At 30.6% G+C, this 18,958-nt stretch overlaps 2 protein-coding genes across 2 annotated transcripts; one reads left to right on the forward strand and one right to left on the reverse strand.

Moving 5' to 3' along the window:
• Positions 1 to 8,245: 8,245 nt before the first annotated feature.
• HELRODRAFT_174353 (hypothetical protein) lies at positions 8,246 to 8,602 on the forward strand (the record flags this gene model as incomplete). The annotated part of the gene is made up of 1 exon (XM_009020867.1): positions 8,246 to 8,602. The coding sequence occupies one exon, from the start codon at positions 8,246 to 8,248 to the stop codon at positions 8,600 to 8,602; it is 357 nt and encodes a 118-aa protein (XP_009019115.1).
• Positions 8,603 to 12,087: 3,485 nt separating this feature from the next.
• Positions 12,088 to 16,685, reverse strand: HELRODRAFT_174354 (hypothetical protein; the record flags this gene model as incomplete). The annotated part of the gene is made up of 11 exons (XM_009020868.1): positions 12,088 to 12,174; positions 12,796 to 12,983; positions 13,641 to 13,705; positions 13,788 to 13,954; positions 14,183 to 14,391; positions 14,708 to 14,765; positions 14,881 to 15,023; positions 15,419 to 15,491; positions 15,839 to 16,006; positions 16,393 to 16,457; positions 16,532 to 16,685. 11 exons carry the CDS (start codon positions 16,683 to 16,685, stop codon positions 12,088 to 12,090), a joined length of 1,377 nt encoding a protein of 458 aa, XP_009019116.1.
• Between the last annotated feature and the right edge of the window lie 2,273 nt (positions 16,686 to 18,958).

Here is an 18,958-nt window from a genome sequence, read left to right on the forward strand (position 1 = left end):
GCCAAACATTCGGTAGAATTTATAGAATATTGTAATAAAAATTATGGTCTATTACCAACACACACACACACACACACCACACACACACACACACACACACACACACACACACACATATATATATATATATATATATATATATGATATGCATTTGTTTATAACTATCACAGCATTGCATGTTTTGTTCAATTTGCAATTGAGTTTTTCAATTTTTCGTACGACGAATTTCAGTTCATTATCAAGTTTGTTCAGTTCACAAACAAAATTTTAATTCATTTTTTGCATTTTCGTTTAAATATTTATGTACATTCTAACAAAGCCTTCGAAAAAAGCTGTTTATGTTAGAATGTACATAAATATTGACTTACCATTTATTAGTTACTGTATTTCCATTTGAGGTTTCCCAGCAAAATTTAATATTAAAATTTTAAATCTTTGTCAAAATTTTGCTATTCGTACAATGTTTGGCTTATTAAAATGTCATTATGTTTGTCATTTGTTTATCTCATCCACAATTTTAAAAGTTTGTTAATTACATGTTCTACACAATTCAATGGTTTATTTTATAAATTGTTCAAATTAAATTTCTGTCCTTTGCGCAACTAATTAAACCACTTAATCTACGATCGTTCAATACTTTTAAGACATAACACAGATTTTTATTTTCCTAAACCTCGCACAAACTTTTTTATTCCTTCAGTTTTCTGTGGTTCTTGTCGACTCTGGGTCTTATTACTGATGCATATAAAAAAAACTCAAACACACTTGGTTTATTAAAGAATTCAATCTTTCAAATGATTTTACGAATCATTTTCCTCTTTCATTAATGGTTAAAGTTTTTATTGTCTAATTACGCTAGTTCTTTTAAGTTTTATAATCTTATTTATTACAAGCTGTCAATTTAGTTTATGTTAATCCAATATTACAAATTTTTCTTCTTTATATTAATCGTCTTCATATTTCTGCAATCTTTTATTTCGGTGGCACAAGTGAAAACTTTGGGTCTCCTAGTGATGTCTTTCTTTATAATATTTGCTGAATAAAAGTTTATTTGAATTAAATAAAATAACACACACACACATATACATATATATATATATGTACGGTTGAAGATTACACCCCATTTTGCAGTTGGAAGTTTTTTAAATAAAATTTCAACAACACGAAGCTGTTTTGTTTTTATTTTTCTTTTAAATTTATTCGTTTATTTTATTTTCAACAATATAATGAGTTTATTTTAAAATATAGGTTGTTATTCATTTATTTATTCATTTTAATATCTAATATTCTATTTTCTATTTCTTATAATTTATATTATTAACTCCTCATTTGGTTTTACAATCTAGGCTCCGACGATGGCATTAGCCGAAACAGCCGTCAGCCAAACTTCACAGTTTAATAAAGTTGAAACAAAACAGCTTCGTGTTGTTGAAATTTTATTTAAAAAACTTCTAACTGCAAAGTTGGGTGTAATCTTCAACCGTACATGTTTATCTGAGAACCTCATACCAATATATATGTGTGTGTGTGTGTGTGTGTGTGTGTGTGTGTGTGTGTGTGTGTGTGTGTGTGTGAGAGTTGAGAATATCTAATACGCAGTTTAGAATTTTAGAATTTAGAATTGCATACGTTCAATTCTCAGATGAGTTTTTCAAATTTTCCAACGACAAATTTCAGATTATCATCAAATTTGTTCAAATCATAATCAAAATTGTTATTCCCTTTTTTGTAGTATTTAAACATACATATTTATAAATATTAATATATATCTGTAATTAGTGTCCATAACGTAATAGAAGCGCGTGCCATGGAACTTAACTTGCTGTTATTGAGGGCTCTTGAGTTAACAACTCGGTTGAAAGGATCTTGAAGATATAAATTCTGCCAAAACTACGTTGTTGGCCCAAGTATGATACTAATCACTGCAAAATATGAATTAAAACAGCTCCGCCGGTTGAGTTACTTACTAAAAAGTTGATAAACGTAAAATAGGCAATTACATATATACACATACAACGAGATAAATTTGAAGACTCTTCTGGCCTCACGTGTACACTAGGCTCAGGCAGGCAAGCTAAGTACTCGGCAAGGAACGACCTCCTGCTCTGGCTTTTTCGAAAAAACGAGCATACCAGCCATAAAAGAGCCTACTGGTGTAATCTCAGATTGCAACTTTCGCCAAGACGGTTACACGATTGTCCCATGGTACCAAGGTTGTTCGCTGACACGGGACGTCACATTTCCACACATCTTGGCTGAAAGGTATATTAATTATACCTCTATTAAACCCGGTTCAGTCTAAAAAAAACAGTCGACATCAAACATGACAAATAAAAGACTATTAATGATGACACAAAAATATTTTGGTCAATCTATGTAAAAACTTTCAGCCCAACTGGTAGACACACGGAGCTTTTCTTGGAGCAAATCTGCACAAAAATTGTTGAAATAACGGCGACCATAACAATAAAATACACATGGCACAAAATATTTCAATTTAACTGAATAGGTTTAATTCATTTAACATTTTAGAAAATGTTAATAAGTGTCCTGCTATTTGACTAGTCGAAATGATATGTATATGTGTGTATATATATATATGTATATATATATATTTATATATATATAATTATGTATATATGCAATTGTTTATAAAGATCACTACGTTTTCGGCATTATTCAACTTGTAGTTGAGTTTCTCAATTTTTCTAACGAAACTTTTATTATCTTGATGAAGTTTATTAATGTTAAATAAAAAACTTTTAATATTTGACATTTTTGACAAAACATTATCAATAACGTTATTACTACCGAAAAGCTCTTTTCGGCATCAACTGCCACCATCAGTGTAGTTATATAGTATTGTTCCGTCTTTGTGTCTTTGTTTTCCCAGCGACTTAGATTGTAACTTAATTAGAATTAATGTTAATCATGTGTTTCTTTGTTGGAAAAATATTGGTATTATTTAGTTGAATATTTATTGCTGGTTTGCGTCTATCGATAAAAATGGATTCTGCTATCTTCAATTTGAAGTATTCTCTGTTGTAATAAATTGCTTTGGTGTTATTGTCTAAAATTTCCCTTGTTATAACAGTGTTGTGTTGTTCCATTAGGTGGTCTTTTATTGCTCCATGTTGCTTATGCATAGTGAGTCTTCTCGTTAAAGTTGTATTCAGAATTTTGATGCACGCACTCACCAATTTTACATGTGAATGAATGACTACTTTTCATATCCGAGGAAGGTTTATTGTTGGAATTGTTTTTTTATTATTAAAGATGATGTTTTCCTGTTCGAGTAGTAAATTCCTAATTTTAATGAGTTGTTTGTATCTATGACTTTAACTTGTTATTTATTATCCTTTTCATTATTTTTTCATCTGTTTTATATGATGAGGACATACTATTTTTATAATTTTTATGTTGTAATTGTCGTTTGTATTTTCATTGTTAAGTTGTTGTTCTTTGCGGTGAATTATTTTCTTTATTTGTGATAGTTTGTATCCATTATTAATTAGGAGATGGGTTACTCGTTGGAGTTCATTTTCTCTATCTTCGTAAGCCGAAGATAGAGAAAACGTTCTAACAAACGAAGAAAAAGAATTTCTTAATTTACGACTCAATTGTCACTTTATGAAAAAACCAAATATTATTGAAAAAGAAATCGAAATTGAAAAACTTATGAATAGTCTCAACAATCTCGAAACATTTGATTAACTTTAATTCTAATTAAGTAACAATCAAAGTCGCTGTGAAAACAAAGACACAAAGACGGATCAATACTATATAACTACACTGATGATGGCAGTTGATACTGAAAAGGGCTTTTCTGTTATAATAACGTTATTAATAAAGTTTTGTCAAAAATGTCAAATATTAAAAGTTTTTTATTTAACCTTAATAAACTTCATCAAGATGATAAAAGTCTTGTTAGAAAAATTGAGAAACTCAACTAAAAGTTGAATAATGCCGAAAACGCATCTTTATAAATAATTGTTTATATATATATATATATATATATATATATGATATATATATATATGATATATATATATATATATGATATATATATATATATTTTACAATATTCTATAAATTCTACCGAATGTTTGGCGTTAATATGTTTGTAGTTCGTTTTTTCGATTTTTCTCACTAAAGTTTTTTGGTGAACGTTTAGTTTATTAAAATTCAAAATAAACTTATTTTTCGAATTCATGCTGAAAATAAGGCCATATTTCGATTCCGAATGAATCATCGTCAGTGCTCCTTGTTGTATATATAGGGAAATATTGACTTTGTCAAGATTAACTTTGACGTTGTAAAAATTAACTTTGGTGTTGTAAAATTGAACTTTGATGCGAATTAGAATACATTATTAGAAAAACAACAACAACAACACACGTTTAGACGACATTTTCCCCGAGATCGGGGGTTGCCGTTTGGCTACCTATAATGAAACCATTGTCACTTCTGTCATCATAAGTAATTTATTTGGCTAATTTTTACGCAGGACGCCCTTCCTTACGCAACCACAGTTATAAGCGGTGGGCCTAGCCTTTGATGATCCAACATCACTCACAAGGCAGTGAGGGTCAGTTTAATGTCATAACCAGGACACAGAAAAACATTATTATTAAAAAAACAGAAAAATTAAAATTAATAAATAATACTATAGCGATAGAATTTAATAAAAATTATATATATGTATATATATATATATATATATATATATATATATATATATATATATATAATCAATATATATCATTGATGAAAATCACAGCAGGTTCGGCGTAAGTTAATTTTCTGTTTAACTTTTCGATTTTTATAACGGTTGATCTTAAATTATTTACAAGTTTTTTGAGTTCAAAACCAAAATTTTTGTTTATTTTATGCATGATAGAACAGAAAAGCTATGATAAATACATTTTGAATAATTTATCAACAAATTATTTGATGAAAACCAATGCCTAATGCATTGTAAACTATTATTAATCATTAAGTCATCAAAATTTCCATACAAATACAAGAAAGTATTCATTTTCTAACAGAGTGATCTCTATTTGGAACAATTTACCGACCTGCGTTGTTGAATCAGATACGGTTTTCAACTTCAAGAAGAATTTTGACTTATATATGGCCAACAAAGATTTTCTCTATTGCTTTTTGTTGTCTTTTAATGCTATTTTGATATGGGCATATATAACTTACGTTTAAGCCCATTATTCATTTATATTTATATATGTATATTTATTTATGTATCATGTTGTTGTTGTTGACCAAAATCAATTGATTGTTATGAGTAGATTTCTTGTTGTAGTTATTAGCCCAACAGAAACTTCAGTCGGTTTTGTCCAAAGATGAATTGGTTGAAGTTCTGTTGGGATATTGGGACAGTTAAAAAGATATTGGACATTATGAGAGCTGTTGTTACATGTCGTGCAAATGCTTGAGATGTTTTGGTTGATTTCGTGACAATTGTCTGATCTTAATTGTTCTAATAATCACTCTTGTTTTTCTAAGTAGTGTTTTCTATTGGATTGATAATAAAATTTTTTTCATTTGGTAAATTTGGAATGGTGTAGTTTGTATTTGATATTGCTTCTCTGATAGAGCTAGCGTCAAAGTGGTGGATGGTCTCTGGTCATTTGGGCATAGATGAACTGTTGAATGCTGCTTTGATATTTAGTTTGGAGGGTGTTCTTGATTTGTTATTCACTAATTTGTGGGAGGTGGGTATTGACATTGGAATAACAATGTGATGAAAGCAGGTTCATTTGTTGGATAATTTTGAGAATTTTGCATTCGTGGTGAAGATGTTCTTGCGTAGTGGATGTTGTGGCAGTCTGTCATGAATGAGATTATTAAAATTAAAAACAAATTTAATTTTGACAACATAAACTTTTCTAAGATTTTGGAGAGAGGTGAAAGGAAAGAGATGGGTCGGTAATCAGATCTATCCAGCTTATCGCCTTTTTGAAAATTGGTATAATCTTAACAGTTATGAAGCTATGAGGTAAAATTCCTTGTGATAACGAAAGGTTAAAAATATGAGTTAAGAGGCATTTATCTCATTAATTATATGCATCTTATTGCTGATATTTAACTAAATTTATCATTTCTGATCCTTCCACCAGTTCCTAACACATGCATTTATTTACTTTCTGCTATCATGAAAGTACAACCTTCATTAGTTTGTGTGAAGTCATTGCTAGTCTCTATTAAGGATTTGATAATGTTGATGTAATAGTTGTTGAAAGCATTGCAAATTTCTTCTTTATGTTCAACTAATAAATTATAGATTTTAATTTTATATATAATTATTGTAATCGATATTTTAATTAAAACGTTTTTATAACATCCCATTTACATTTAGCATCATTTTTAAAGCTAAGAAATTCATTTTTAAAGTATTGGTGTTCAGTCCATCCTTTATAATTTGTAAAGCTATTTCTAAAATTTTCATATATATTTTAATTATCAGAAGTGGAGTTGTCAATATATTTAAAAAAAATTGATAGCTTCGGAAGATGAAAAAAATATCCAACGAGATGAAAATCCAGAAGTTTAAAAAAAAATGCTGTCTCCCTGTTGCTATCAAAACATTGAGCATAACACATGCTTAGCTTCAGTTTGATAATTTTAAATTTTCCTTCATAAAATTAAGAATAACCTGCTAATTAAGTGGTAAAATTTTACCTAAAAATCTAAAAAAATTTTAAGGTAGAGCTAAATATAATTTTGAAAACCTTGTATGACAGAATTTTAAAAAAATGTATTTATTTCAAATCAGCAAAAAAAACGAATAGAAAACCCGTATTAGTAGCCAAAATGTAAATCAAAACATTTGTCAAAGTAAAAATTAAATTAAAAAAAAAGAAATAAAAAAAGTTCAAGTTATTCATTATTGAGCATTTTCAATTTTTAAGTTATGTTAAATGGAAAAGCGCTAGCCTGATCATCAAATGCCTTTTCTATATTTGGTCCACAAATACCTAAGTTTTCTTTCACTAGTTCGTCACCAATGTTAATTTGCTGTTTGAGTGAAATAGTATAAATATTAAATTTATTTCCATTTTATCAAACATACACCAAACCCAAAAATACAACTTCCATGTAATTTAATGGAAGCGTTAAAAGTTACACCGCAGAATACATTGTAAATAGTAGAAATGAAGTTTCAATAAAAAAATTAAATTGCAGTAGAAAAAATTCTTTAGATTTTTGTAATTGAATAATGAATAATCAGAACAAAAGTTTTCTTTTTATAAAAAAAAGATTATTAATAGTTTCATTTCAATGGGCAACATAATTACTATTGGCATCCCATCTTATAATTCACACATAAAATATTAATGAAAAAATAAAAAATTTTAAGGTTCAATTAGGCATGTTGATGTCTCTGTCATATAAAAATATTATTGATGTTTCGAATTGGAAACATTGAACCATTTACAATCATTTTCATAAACTTTTAATATTATATTGTCAGTTTTTATGATGATGGGATATATACTATGATGGGATGATAATGTTGTTGACAAAGGATGACGATATTGATATATGAAGATGAAGACGATAATATGGGATCAATATTCAATAACGACGGAATCACAGTATGAGGATGATGAGATCGATATATAATGATGATAATAAATGTGATAGTTGATATGTGATCGATATTATGGCTGTACAGCATTTGTGCCGGATTTTTATTTCGAAATTGTCCCCTATGTTTAGATACATACTACTTTTATGTGTATATTCATATCTACGCATGCATGTATGTATGCGTGTTTCTTATATATGTGAATGACTTCTTTGATGTGTATGGTCATTTGCAGATGGTGCCAAACTGTCTAGAATTATTAGATCTGATGATAAAGCTGTTTTGAGAAACGGTGTGAATGATTTGAGTGAGCGGTGTTTAACCCTAGAACTACCAATGAGGTCCATTGGACCCCACAAAGGTATTTAGAATGATATATCTACTTTAATAATTTTTTTATTTTTTTTCAGCTTTTGTGACTTTTATTTATTAGTTTCAATGTACGTAAAAAGATAAAAAAAAAATCGAAAATATTTAATCTAGATATACTCGAAATTTAAATTCTGGCATCAATTACCAATGGGGGTTTAATGGACCCCAAGAGCAATATCATAGGTGTTTTTATTTTATAATCTTTTTATTTCATTGTTTACTTTGCTGCCATTTTGTATTGTATGATTTAATAAATTTTATAACGTGATGTCGAGATTTTCGTTGCCTCAAGCTTGTCAAATGGTGGAGGATGATAGTGATGAAGAGCAGCACGGGGATGGTTATGTTTCATCTTCTGATGACAATGAAGTAGAGGAAGTAGTTGAGTGGGAAAGTAAAGATGAAGAAAATGATGAAGATGACAATGAAGATACAATTGTTGACGAAAATATAATCATGCAACAAATGCAGATTTACAATTCTAAGAATAAACAAGTGCAGTGGCATGCTTCACCAAATAAAAATGTTCAAAGCTGCGTAAAAAGTTGTAATATAATAAAGGAAGCACTTGGTCTAACCTCCTACGCTAGAAATAATATTGACACCTTATCAAGCTGTTTTTGATGTTTTTCAAGCCTCAGTTGTTGAACAAAGACAAATGGAATCATATAGATGTTGCTGAGCTACACGAGAAGTGTTTGATTTGTGAAATTCTAGTTTGAAGGATGCATACAAGTTAGGTTCATGTGTGACCGTGGATGAGCAATTGGTATAATTCCGAGGCAGATGTCCATTTCGACAATATATTCCTTCAAAACCAGGAAAATATGGCATTAAATTTTGGGTGCTGTGTGATAGTAGCTCTAATTATGTTTGGAAAATAGATATATATCAAGGGAAAGAGCCAGGTGGAGTTAGAGAAGAAAATCAAGCGTCCAGAGTAGTTCTTGATTTGGTTGAAGGTTTGCAGTGTTCAGGGAGAAATGTGACATGTGACAATTTTTTTACTAGCTTGCCTCTAGCAGAAAAATTAATGAAAAATCAGTTAACATTAGTTGGTACTGTTAGAAAAAATAAACCTGGGTTGCCAGAAAGTTTTACTACTTCAAAAAAAGGGAAATATATTCCTCGTTGTTTGGCTTCAACAATAATTCAACAATTGTATCTTATGTAGCCAGAAAAATAAAACTGCTGTGTTGCTGAGCACCATGCATCATCAACCTGATGTTGACACAAACCATAAGAAAAAGAAACCAGAAATAATAAATTTCTATAACTCAACAAAATCTGGTGTTGATACTATGGACCAGATGACCAGAGGACACAGCGTGAAGAGAATGACAAGAAGGTGGCCTCTTATTGTTTTCTACAATATGATCGATATCAGTGCCCTCAACGCCTACATCATTTGGAATGATTTTACTAACACAGAGAAAGTAAACAGAAGAGAATATTTAATAAATTTAGTTAAAAAACTTGGCCATCAAGATTTAATGTCTGATAAGTTATTTCCATCAGTAGAACCATTAACTAAAAGAAGATGTTATTTATGTGATAGGAAGAAAGACAAAAAAAAACAAAACTTGCTGTGTAGTTTGTAAAAAAATGTTTGCGACGAACATTTGTTAAAAATTTGAAACAACTGTTATAAGTAAAAATTAATTGACTCTGATAAAATTTGTTTTCTAGAAGTTTGTTGAAAATTTGTTTTAATAAATTAATAATAAAAATAATAATTAAATTGAGAAAAATAATTTTCAAACGTATCTGTTTCAGTTTTTCAATGTAAAAATACCCCAATGGTATTTAATGCTATTTAAAAAAGCTGGTATTTCCAGGGTTAAAGAGTAATATAATGTGAAACTGAATGAAGAAAAGTGTGTTGTGATGAGGTTTGGGGATTATCATGTGAATTGAATAATAATAATAATAATAATAATAATAATAATAATAATAATAATAATAAAGTCATTGTTAATGATAGCGAATAATAAAACTCTTTACCCAATGTTAAGGATAAGTTTGAAGAGTTCAAAAAAGCAAAAATCAATTCAATCAACTCAAATGTGAGTGAGTGGGGTTTAAAAAGTAATATAATTATTTACTCATTTTGAGAGTTGAGTACAGAGACTTATCGACTTGTCTGTATGTTTCCGTAATAATAAATCACTAAATAATGCCCTAACACATTACATAGCGCAAGTGGCAATTTCATAAGAAAGTAGAAAAAAGATCAACAGATGGATCTATATCATATCGATACTGACGATGACAACAGACTGTATGATAATGTTTAATTATTAAATAATGAATATAAGTCAATTGGCAAAATATTCATAGAAATGTTTTTTAACGTAATGCATTGAAGTTTGATTCACAGAACTGGAGAGTGGAGAATTAGAAAGTTACTTGTCAAATTTTCAAATCAAAATCAATGACGTGGCGATAAATGAAAGCTGGTTAAACAAACAAACTGAAAGTCTGATTGGTATGGATGATTTAAAGATATGTTGGCAAAATCGTAATGATAAACAACAATAAATGATGATTTGAATGCCATTGGCTCACCAAAGTTTGAAATGTTTGCAATAGAGATCACCGACAATTCAACAGGTAAAAATTCAATTATGATTGTAACTTATTGACTATCTACCTAGGAAATTAAACAATATCTTGAAAAATTTGAATAAGTTTTAAAAAAATGATAAAGAAATAATACTCATTCACTCTTTGAGAGATCTGAACATTGATCAATCGCCAGAAATTAATAGCATAAATGAAGTTCTATTGAATCAACTTGTGACATGTTACAACCTCAATCTCATGATCACAGATCCTACAAGAATCGGTAACACAAAAATATATCATAACAAACTTTTCATAAATCATCCTGAAAGTGTTTTTCAATGTGGTACTTTTTTATGCGATCTTTCGGACCACTTACTAGCTTTTGCTTGCACTAATCAACAAATAAGTAACAAGATAGCTGCAGATGTTCCATTTTCAAAAGACTCCTATCAACTCGCAGATCTCAGTTTTTAACTATAAAAAACTTTACAAAATGAAAATAAATGATCTTGACATCAATAAAAATAAAACAGTTTAATTTTTGGGTCTTCATCTAGACCAGAAATTAACTTTTTGTGATCAGCGTTGCAAACAGACTAACTGGTCAATCTATCGGATTATTCAAGAAGGTAAAGTTCTATCTTACAAAAAATTTTTCTAAACGTGCTGTTTCAATAGATTTGCATGCAGCATGTGACCTATTGCAAGATCGTCTGGGGTACACATATCCTGTCAAACTTCAGATGAAAATAGCTACCAGAATCATCACCATGCTAACGACAGCAAGGAATTATTCACTATAACAAAGGTTATTTATCAATTAAATACTTATTTTACATTAATCTTTGTTTACAAGCAGCTTCATAATATATCGCCAACTACAGTTGATAATTATTTTAAGCATGCGAAGTAATAGGATGACAAATTAATTGCAATCAAATAAGTCTAAAATTAATGTTTAAAAAAATGTTTATAATAAAAATAGCAGTCAGCGCATTTTATCTCAACATGCCAATAAATTATTGAAACTATTGTGCGTGCAAATTAATGAAACAAATTTGAACGTTATTTACTCTTAAAGAATTTCATCAATTTATTTGGTAAAAATGTATTTGTGTTTTTTCCAATTTAATTGATATTCGTAAACAATCTGTTCTCTCGTCTCAAATTTGAATGTTTTTCAATAACGATTTTAATTTAATAGGGATTAATAGGTTACTAGCAAACTAGCAACTCATTTATTTATAGGATAAGGTTTGTTAACATCTAACAATTACGTAACATTGAACATTTATGTCTGGAATTATTAAATTTTTTAAATCTATAAAAAAAACGAGTTTACGTTGTGAAATGTTATGAATTCGCAAAAATTTTTTGTTAATGCTGTGATTATAATATTTTATGGAACGTTAGTTCAAGTTAACTACATATCTTATTTTTTATCTGCTTACTCGATTTTTTTCCATTTATTAGGCTTAACTTAAAATGTAGTTACGAATATTATTGATTTACTAACTTACTAACAAGTTTGTTATTAAAATCTACTCACTTCTAACAATTTTTGGCAATAAATACGAAACTTTGAACATTTTTACCCAGGTAACATGAGAAGCTCGATCACAATCATCCTATCTATTGTTTATCAATGTTGATAGGATTGATATGTAATAATGATGAAACTTATATATAATGATGAGACTAATAAATGATGGGATCAATATATTTTGATGTGATCGATATTCGAAACACAATAACGGTGGGATCGATGAATGATCGATCATAAAAGCATTATAGGATGATTGGATTGATATCGATATATGATGATGATAATGATAATGGGATCAATATGAATTGTAATGAGAACGATTGATGACGTTTAAATCGATATACAATTTCCTTAATAACGCTGCCCATCCTCGTACGGTCAGTTAAAAGTCAATCTAGCGATAGTAGTGCACTGTACACACATGTACACTGAAGAAAATTTGCTTGGGAGCACAATGAAAATTTTTACAAAAAAGCATTGAGCAGAACGAATTTTAAAATTTGTAAAATATTTGTTTGGCTTTCAAGATAAAATTGAGTCAAACTGAAAAAAGTAAAAGTAGATTTTGGTTGAATTAATTTAAATAAAAATAAACCGTTTATGTTATTATATAAAATCGGTAATTCTGACTTAAAAGTAAAATTTCATTCAAATTTCTGTAAAAATCAAATACATACAACTAAATTAAAATGTTAAAAGTTACTTTATCTCCTAGTGTATCAAAGAGAAGGACGTTTAAAACATCGTGAGGTCTCTGCTGTCGATGCTGAAATTGTTCATATGGGTAAAAATTGGAACCTCCATACACAATTTCGAATGCTATTGGTTTCCATTTAGCTACATGGACCAACTCCTCAAATTTGACTATCGCTTCATCACTCCATTGTTTTCCTGTGTTAAATAATTTGTTGAACGGTGCTACTAAATGATTGTTTTAAATAAAAAATTTGTTTCATAAAAAATTTGAACAAAAAAAACTATTTCAGATAAAGTCGAATGGATGGAGTTACGGTTAAAAGCGCTGGTCCAGGTCAAGAAAGATGGTAGAGTGGAAAAGAGTTTGAGTGAAAAAAGAATCAGCCAATCACACGCAGGCACGTTATTTACGTACGTTGTGTGTGCGTGTGTGTTGTTGATTGATTGGTTGATACCATGCATTGACTCAAGCCATTTATGTACGTTGTGTGTGTGTGTGTGTGTGTGTGTGTGTGTGTGTGTGTGTGTGTGTGTGTGTGTGTGTGTGTGTGTGTGTGTGTGTGTGTGTCGACTAATTTGACACCATTATATTGTTTTATATTTTAATTTTTTAAATATTGAAAAACATAAAAATGATTTATCTATTAATAATTAATGCCAGATAATAATTTTTATCTCAGTTTCATTTAAGCTGTTGGCCCCTTATAACTGAATTCTAATTACAAACATTTAAAATATTGAATTCAACAAGTAACTGATCTAATACAAAATTTAATATTTCAAGAGCAGAGAATTAAATCTCATAAATTCAATACCAATTTTCAATAATCAAATAAAAAATTAAAAAAAAACCTTTAGGCAGTACATTGTACAAAGAACATTCGATTGACTGGAAAGGTAAGACGAGATGATTTGATCTGAAAAATTTATAAAAGAATTTTTAAGTAAAATTAGAACTTTTGAAGTGTTAAAGTGAAAACATTTTAGATGATTATTAACCTGAGTGCAAAAACATTATTGTCATCAACAATCTCGTTATCACCAAAATCAACGAAGTGAAGATCGAGAAAATGATCGTCAATAATGTTAACGACACGAGCTCTGTACCAATTATCATCATGTGAAATTCGGGAGGATACCATGTCTCCCACCTCATATGTCGCACCCTGCTTCCAAAGCGTTGTCACATTGTGGGGGAAGGATATTTTTAACAATAATAAAAATGATGATTTAAACATTATGATAATGAGGATATTATTATAAGTTACACAATGACATTAACATTAAGACCATATGAAATCATAAGTATTAACGAAAAGTAAAAGTTTGACAAGATTGAAATATATTATTAAATCAACTTAAGCTCCTCAAATATATATAATAAAAAAACATACGTTAACTGGCTCGAGGTCATTATAATATTCAGTCATGGAAGTTATTAGAGAATCAAGTTCTCGCGCTCTGTCATCCAATTTCTGAATCCAAAAGTGGCCAGGATGTTCAACGGCGGACACAAAACACATGAGTTGCTGTTGTTGCTGCTGGCTTTGTGGAAGCTTAGCAACTGACTCCGTTAATACTCTTGTTTTTTTTCTTGAAATAGCTGGATGTGGCAAAAACGTCATGACTGTCAACGTAAAATCACTACAATGATGTGAAATGAAAAAATAAACCATGTAATGATAGAGATGCACCGAATAGTCGATACACGATTTTGAAAAAAATTATTTCAATGAAAAACAAGTTATGGAAGAAACAGTTGGCGAGCTGTTTTCATCTAACAATTAACCTTAAAAATATATAATTAAACACATTCAGATATCAAGCATCGGCTAACATATATAAACATTCTTAGTGCTGCTTTGTTTGTAACATAAAAATAAATGAAAGTTTATTGATAAGTCTAAATTTATACTAACAGGCTTTTGACTTTGATGAACAATCTTCATTAGTGTGAATATCGTCCAAGATTAATTTCTGTAATTATAAAAAATAAAATATACATATAACTATCGTAATAAAATATAAAATGAACAGGAAATGGAAATTAATAAATGTTGGTAAATTTGTTAACATAATAATATTTTGAAACCTTAGCAAGCATAATGGCAAAAAAACTTCCTCTCAATTCCACTTCAATGAAGTTCCTCTCAAGTTGCAGCATTTCAAACCTGTTGATGGTGATGTGCACCTTTGAGAGGTGGCTGATGGATCTTATTTTCTCACCATTGCAACCTTAAAATTTTATCATCAGTTTAAATTAAACCACCTTTTAACAAGTTGGTCAAATTTTTATGAAGATAAGCCAAAGAATATATAATATATCATCATATTAGACCAAATGTATAACATAAATATGCACACAAGTGATGACATAATGTATGAACTATATTATTATTATTATCATCATTATTACTATTATCATCATCATCATTATTATTATTATTATAACTCTTTTAAGAATAATTTATTAAGCGCTAATTAATTTCGAAAGAACTCTCATTATTAAATGAACAAAATTGCACATCAGCAGTAAACACAAATTGCACTTAATTAGCAATAGACAGTAAACGAGGTACACATCATTTTTAACGATCGCAGCTGCCGTTGTTGAAAGACCAGCCTCTCACTCCTCTCATTTAGACGTGCTCGGGCCATGAACATCATTCGAATGTTTTCGACTTTTAACAGAGATAAAACTTTCTTGTTCATTGTCATCAGTCTTTAATATATTCGGATTATTAACATTATTAATGCAACAAACGACGTTTTCAGCGTTTTTAAAACTTGCTTGAGTTAACTTTTCGTCTGCCTTTCCAGCTTGTTTACGGTAGCTGGTGTAAAAACTGCACAACAGTCTCGTTGTATGTGAGATGTACTTCCTCAAAAGGTCGCCATGTTTCATTAACAAACCATATATGGTTTCACGTTGACCACCGAATTCCGAGTTTAGACTCCAGAGACAAAAACGTTTAACAATTCTTTCAAATCTAACGGTAATAAATTGCAAAATCTTTGTTTCACAATCCGTTTTAAAATTAAGTTAACACCATTAATAACTCAACAAATCCACATTTCTTGTCCAGATTAATCGGAAGGTCAAATGAAACTATCTTTGCTTCTTGAATAAAAATATTTTCGGCCGATTCATTTTTTAAGTCCTCAACTTTAAAACTATCTATCAATGGTAGAACACATCTGTACTGTACGTATATCGCCTTCAAAATTCCCGATGAAACTTATGAAATCGTTCAAAATAAATTTGTCATATCACCTTCAAAATTCCATATAAAACTTGTGAGATCGGCTCAAATTAAATTTGTCAGTTATCTTTCAAGAAAACACACGCACATAAGCAAATCTACACATTCACGTTCAAACACGCACACACAGGCACATAAATTATTATTATTAGGGAATTTATAGTTTTTATTGACACACATGTAACTGAAACATAACTCTTCGTTCATTAGAGCTGTGTGAGTGAGCTAGATGAGTTCTTATACGAACTCTAATATGGACATCCTGCCTTCTTATTTCTTAATTTCAAGGAGCAAATAAAATTTTATTTCATTTCAATGTATACTTTAACCTCTCAACGAACTTTTACAAGTTGCTTAGTTTTAATAAATCCATGTAAAATGTGAGAGCACTTGTTTTTACAAAACTCTGATAATTAATGGAAAAAACTGTTTCGTTAATAATAATGAAGATAATGATCAGAAAATTGAAAAGACTGAAACCTAATAATTTTTTCACAGCATATTTTGGAACATATATTGCCTCAGCAACTATTGGAGACTGTTGATTGATTGCTGATCGAAGAAGAGATTCGGCTTGTTCGACGCATTCCTCAGGCCCTTCAATCAGCAATCTTCTCTCTCCACTCTCATTCATTTTCTCAGAGAAATATATTTTCGTTCCAGTTTTCTCTTGAACCTGCAACATAAACGGAATGCATTGGGATGGATGTATGTACGGTATTTATGGATTGATGTATGGTACTGAGATGGACTGATGTATGATAAAGGTATGGACTGATGTATGGTACTGGGATGGATTGATGTATGGTACAGGTATGAACTGATGTATGGTACTGGGATGGACTGAGGTATGATACTGGGATGGACTGATGTATGGTACTGGGATGGACTGATGTATGGTACTGGGATGGACTGATGTATGGTACTGAGATGGACTGATGTATGGTACTGGGATGGACTGATGTATGGTACTGGGATGAACTGATGTATGATAAAGGTATGGATTGATGTATGATACAGGGATGGACTGATGTATGATATTGGGATGGACTGAGGTATGATACTGGGATGAACAGATGTATGGTACAGGTATGAATTGATGTATGATACAGGGATGGACTGATGTATGATACAGGGATGGACTGATGTATGATACTGGGATGGACTGATGTATGGTACTGGGATGGACTGATGTACTGTACAGGTATGGATTGATGTATGATACAGGGATGGACTGATGTATTATACTGGGATGGATTGATGTATGATACTGGGATGGACTGAGGTATGATACTGGGATGAACTGATGTATGGTACTGGGATGGACTGATGTATGGTACTGGGATGGACTGATGTATGGTACTGAGATGGATTGATGTATGCTACTGGGATGGACTAAACCATCTTTCAAAGATATAAATATTTCAAACGCTAAAAACGACAACAAAACAATAATTCAATGTGACCTAATGAGAAAAAAATAATTAAAAAAGTCAACTAACCATCTTTGTATGATGTCCTTGCAGACCGACAATTTTAGTAATTAATTCACTGGGTAAATCTATATTTTTTGTTATATTTAGATTAACCATGAATAATTTTTTCTTCTTTTTTATTTCCCTATAATTTATGTCCTCATCTGTGAATGAAAAATGCAAACATTAATATCTTGAAAAATCTTAAAAGCTTATTAGCGAAAAAGATATTAGAAATGCCCAAAAATCTATTAAACCATTTTAATTTTTGACTGTGGCAAAGTATTCATTACTTATCAATAAGGAACTATTAAAACGCTGATAAAGCAGTGTTCTTGGTAAAAATTTATTTCATTTTATTACTCACCGCATACCGACTTGTTATAATAAATAAAAAATGTTACAGTCACCACCATTAAAAGATTTAGATGTGCACAAACATGTGAATTTACTTTCAAAACTTTAAATCAAGTTGGCTAATGCTAAGAAAAGAAAAGCAGTCGATAGATGGTTTAATCATTCATCTATGTGCATTTGAAAAAGAAATGATGTCCACTGACATGATTCAAAATTCAACAAGGATGCTTTAGTTGTTAGTGTTGATAAAAAGTTTCAACAAAATCAAAAAGTTCAGTAACAAGGCAAAACCAGTCGGAAACTGCAATTATTGCCACAAAACAGGACACAGGGTTAAGCAGTGCAGAAAGTGGATCAGTGATAGAAACCATCTAATAATTTTAAATCTCTGGTGCAGCGGCCTTCTCGTGGTGGAGCCGATTGGATCGACTGTTGGAGTCAAAACTTTCAGATGTTCCAACAAACTGCTGCAACTCCGCATTCCAACCTGGATGTTCAAATCGGGTTTTCGTCATCGGACCAGTCCTTCCCGGCCGGTCTGCTCTGCTTCCTCTTATTAAGAGCCGGAATCAAGTCAAATCCAGGCCCAAAAATCTGGATTTGCCCCGCTTGCAGCAAGAGGATCAACAAGACCCAATTTTCGGTCCGTTGCAAAACCTTCTGCAACTAGTTCCATTTAGACAAATGCATCAACAACAACGGTTATTACCACTGTGATAACTGTCCACACCAGTCCACAGACACGAATAGCTCAAAGGTGCCAGATGTTTCACTACAGCGGCCATCAACAACAATTAACAGCTCGAGCTCACAAAAAAAAACAGACATAGTTTTCAGGGACTAAGCATTGTATCGAAAAGACAGCGCGAACGGACGAGGTGGTGGTTTAATCATGCTTATCCACCACAGCATTCCTTACACCTTCAAAGCTACACCTAACCTCGCAACAATGAAGAGTCAAGCCATCACGATTAAAATAAACGGCGAAGATATCAACATCGTAAACATCTACATCCCTCCTCAATCAGTTTGCCCTCCTGGTTTCACAGCCTCCCTATCAACATTTCTAGACATC

Source organism: Helobdella robusta (genome assembly GCF_000326865.2).
Source record: "Helobdella robusta unplaced genomic scaffold HELROscaffold_29, whole genome shotgun sequence".
Lineage (NCBI taxonomy): Eukaryota > Metazoa > Annelida > Clitellata > Rhynchobdellida > Glossiphoniidae > Helobdella > Helobdella robusta.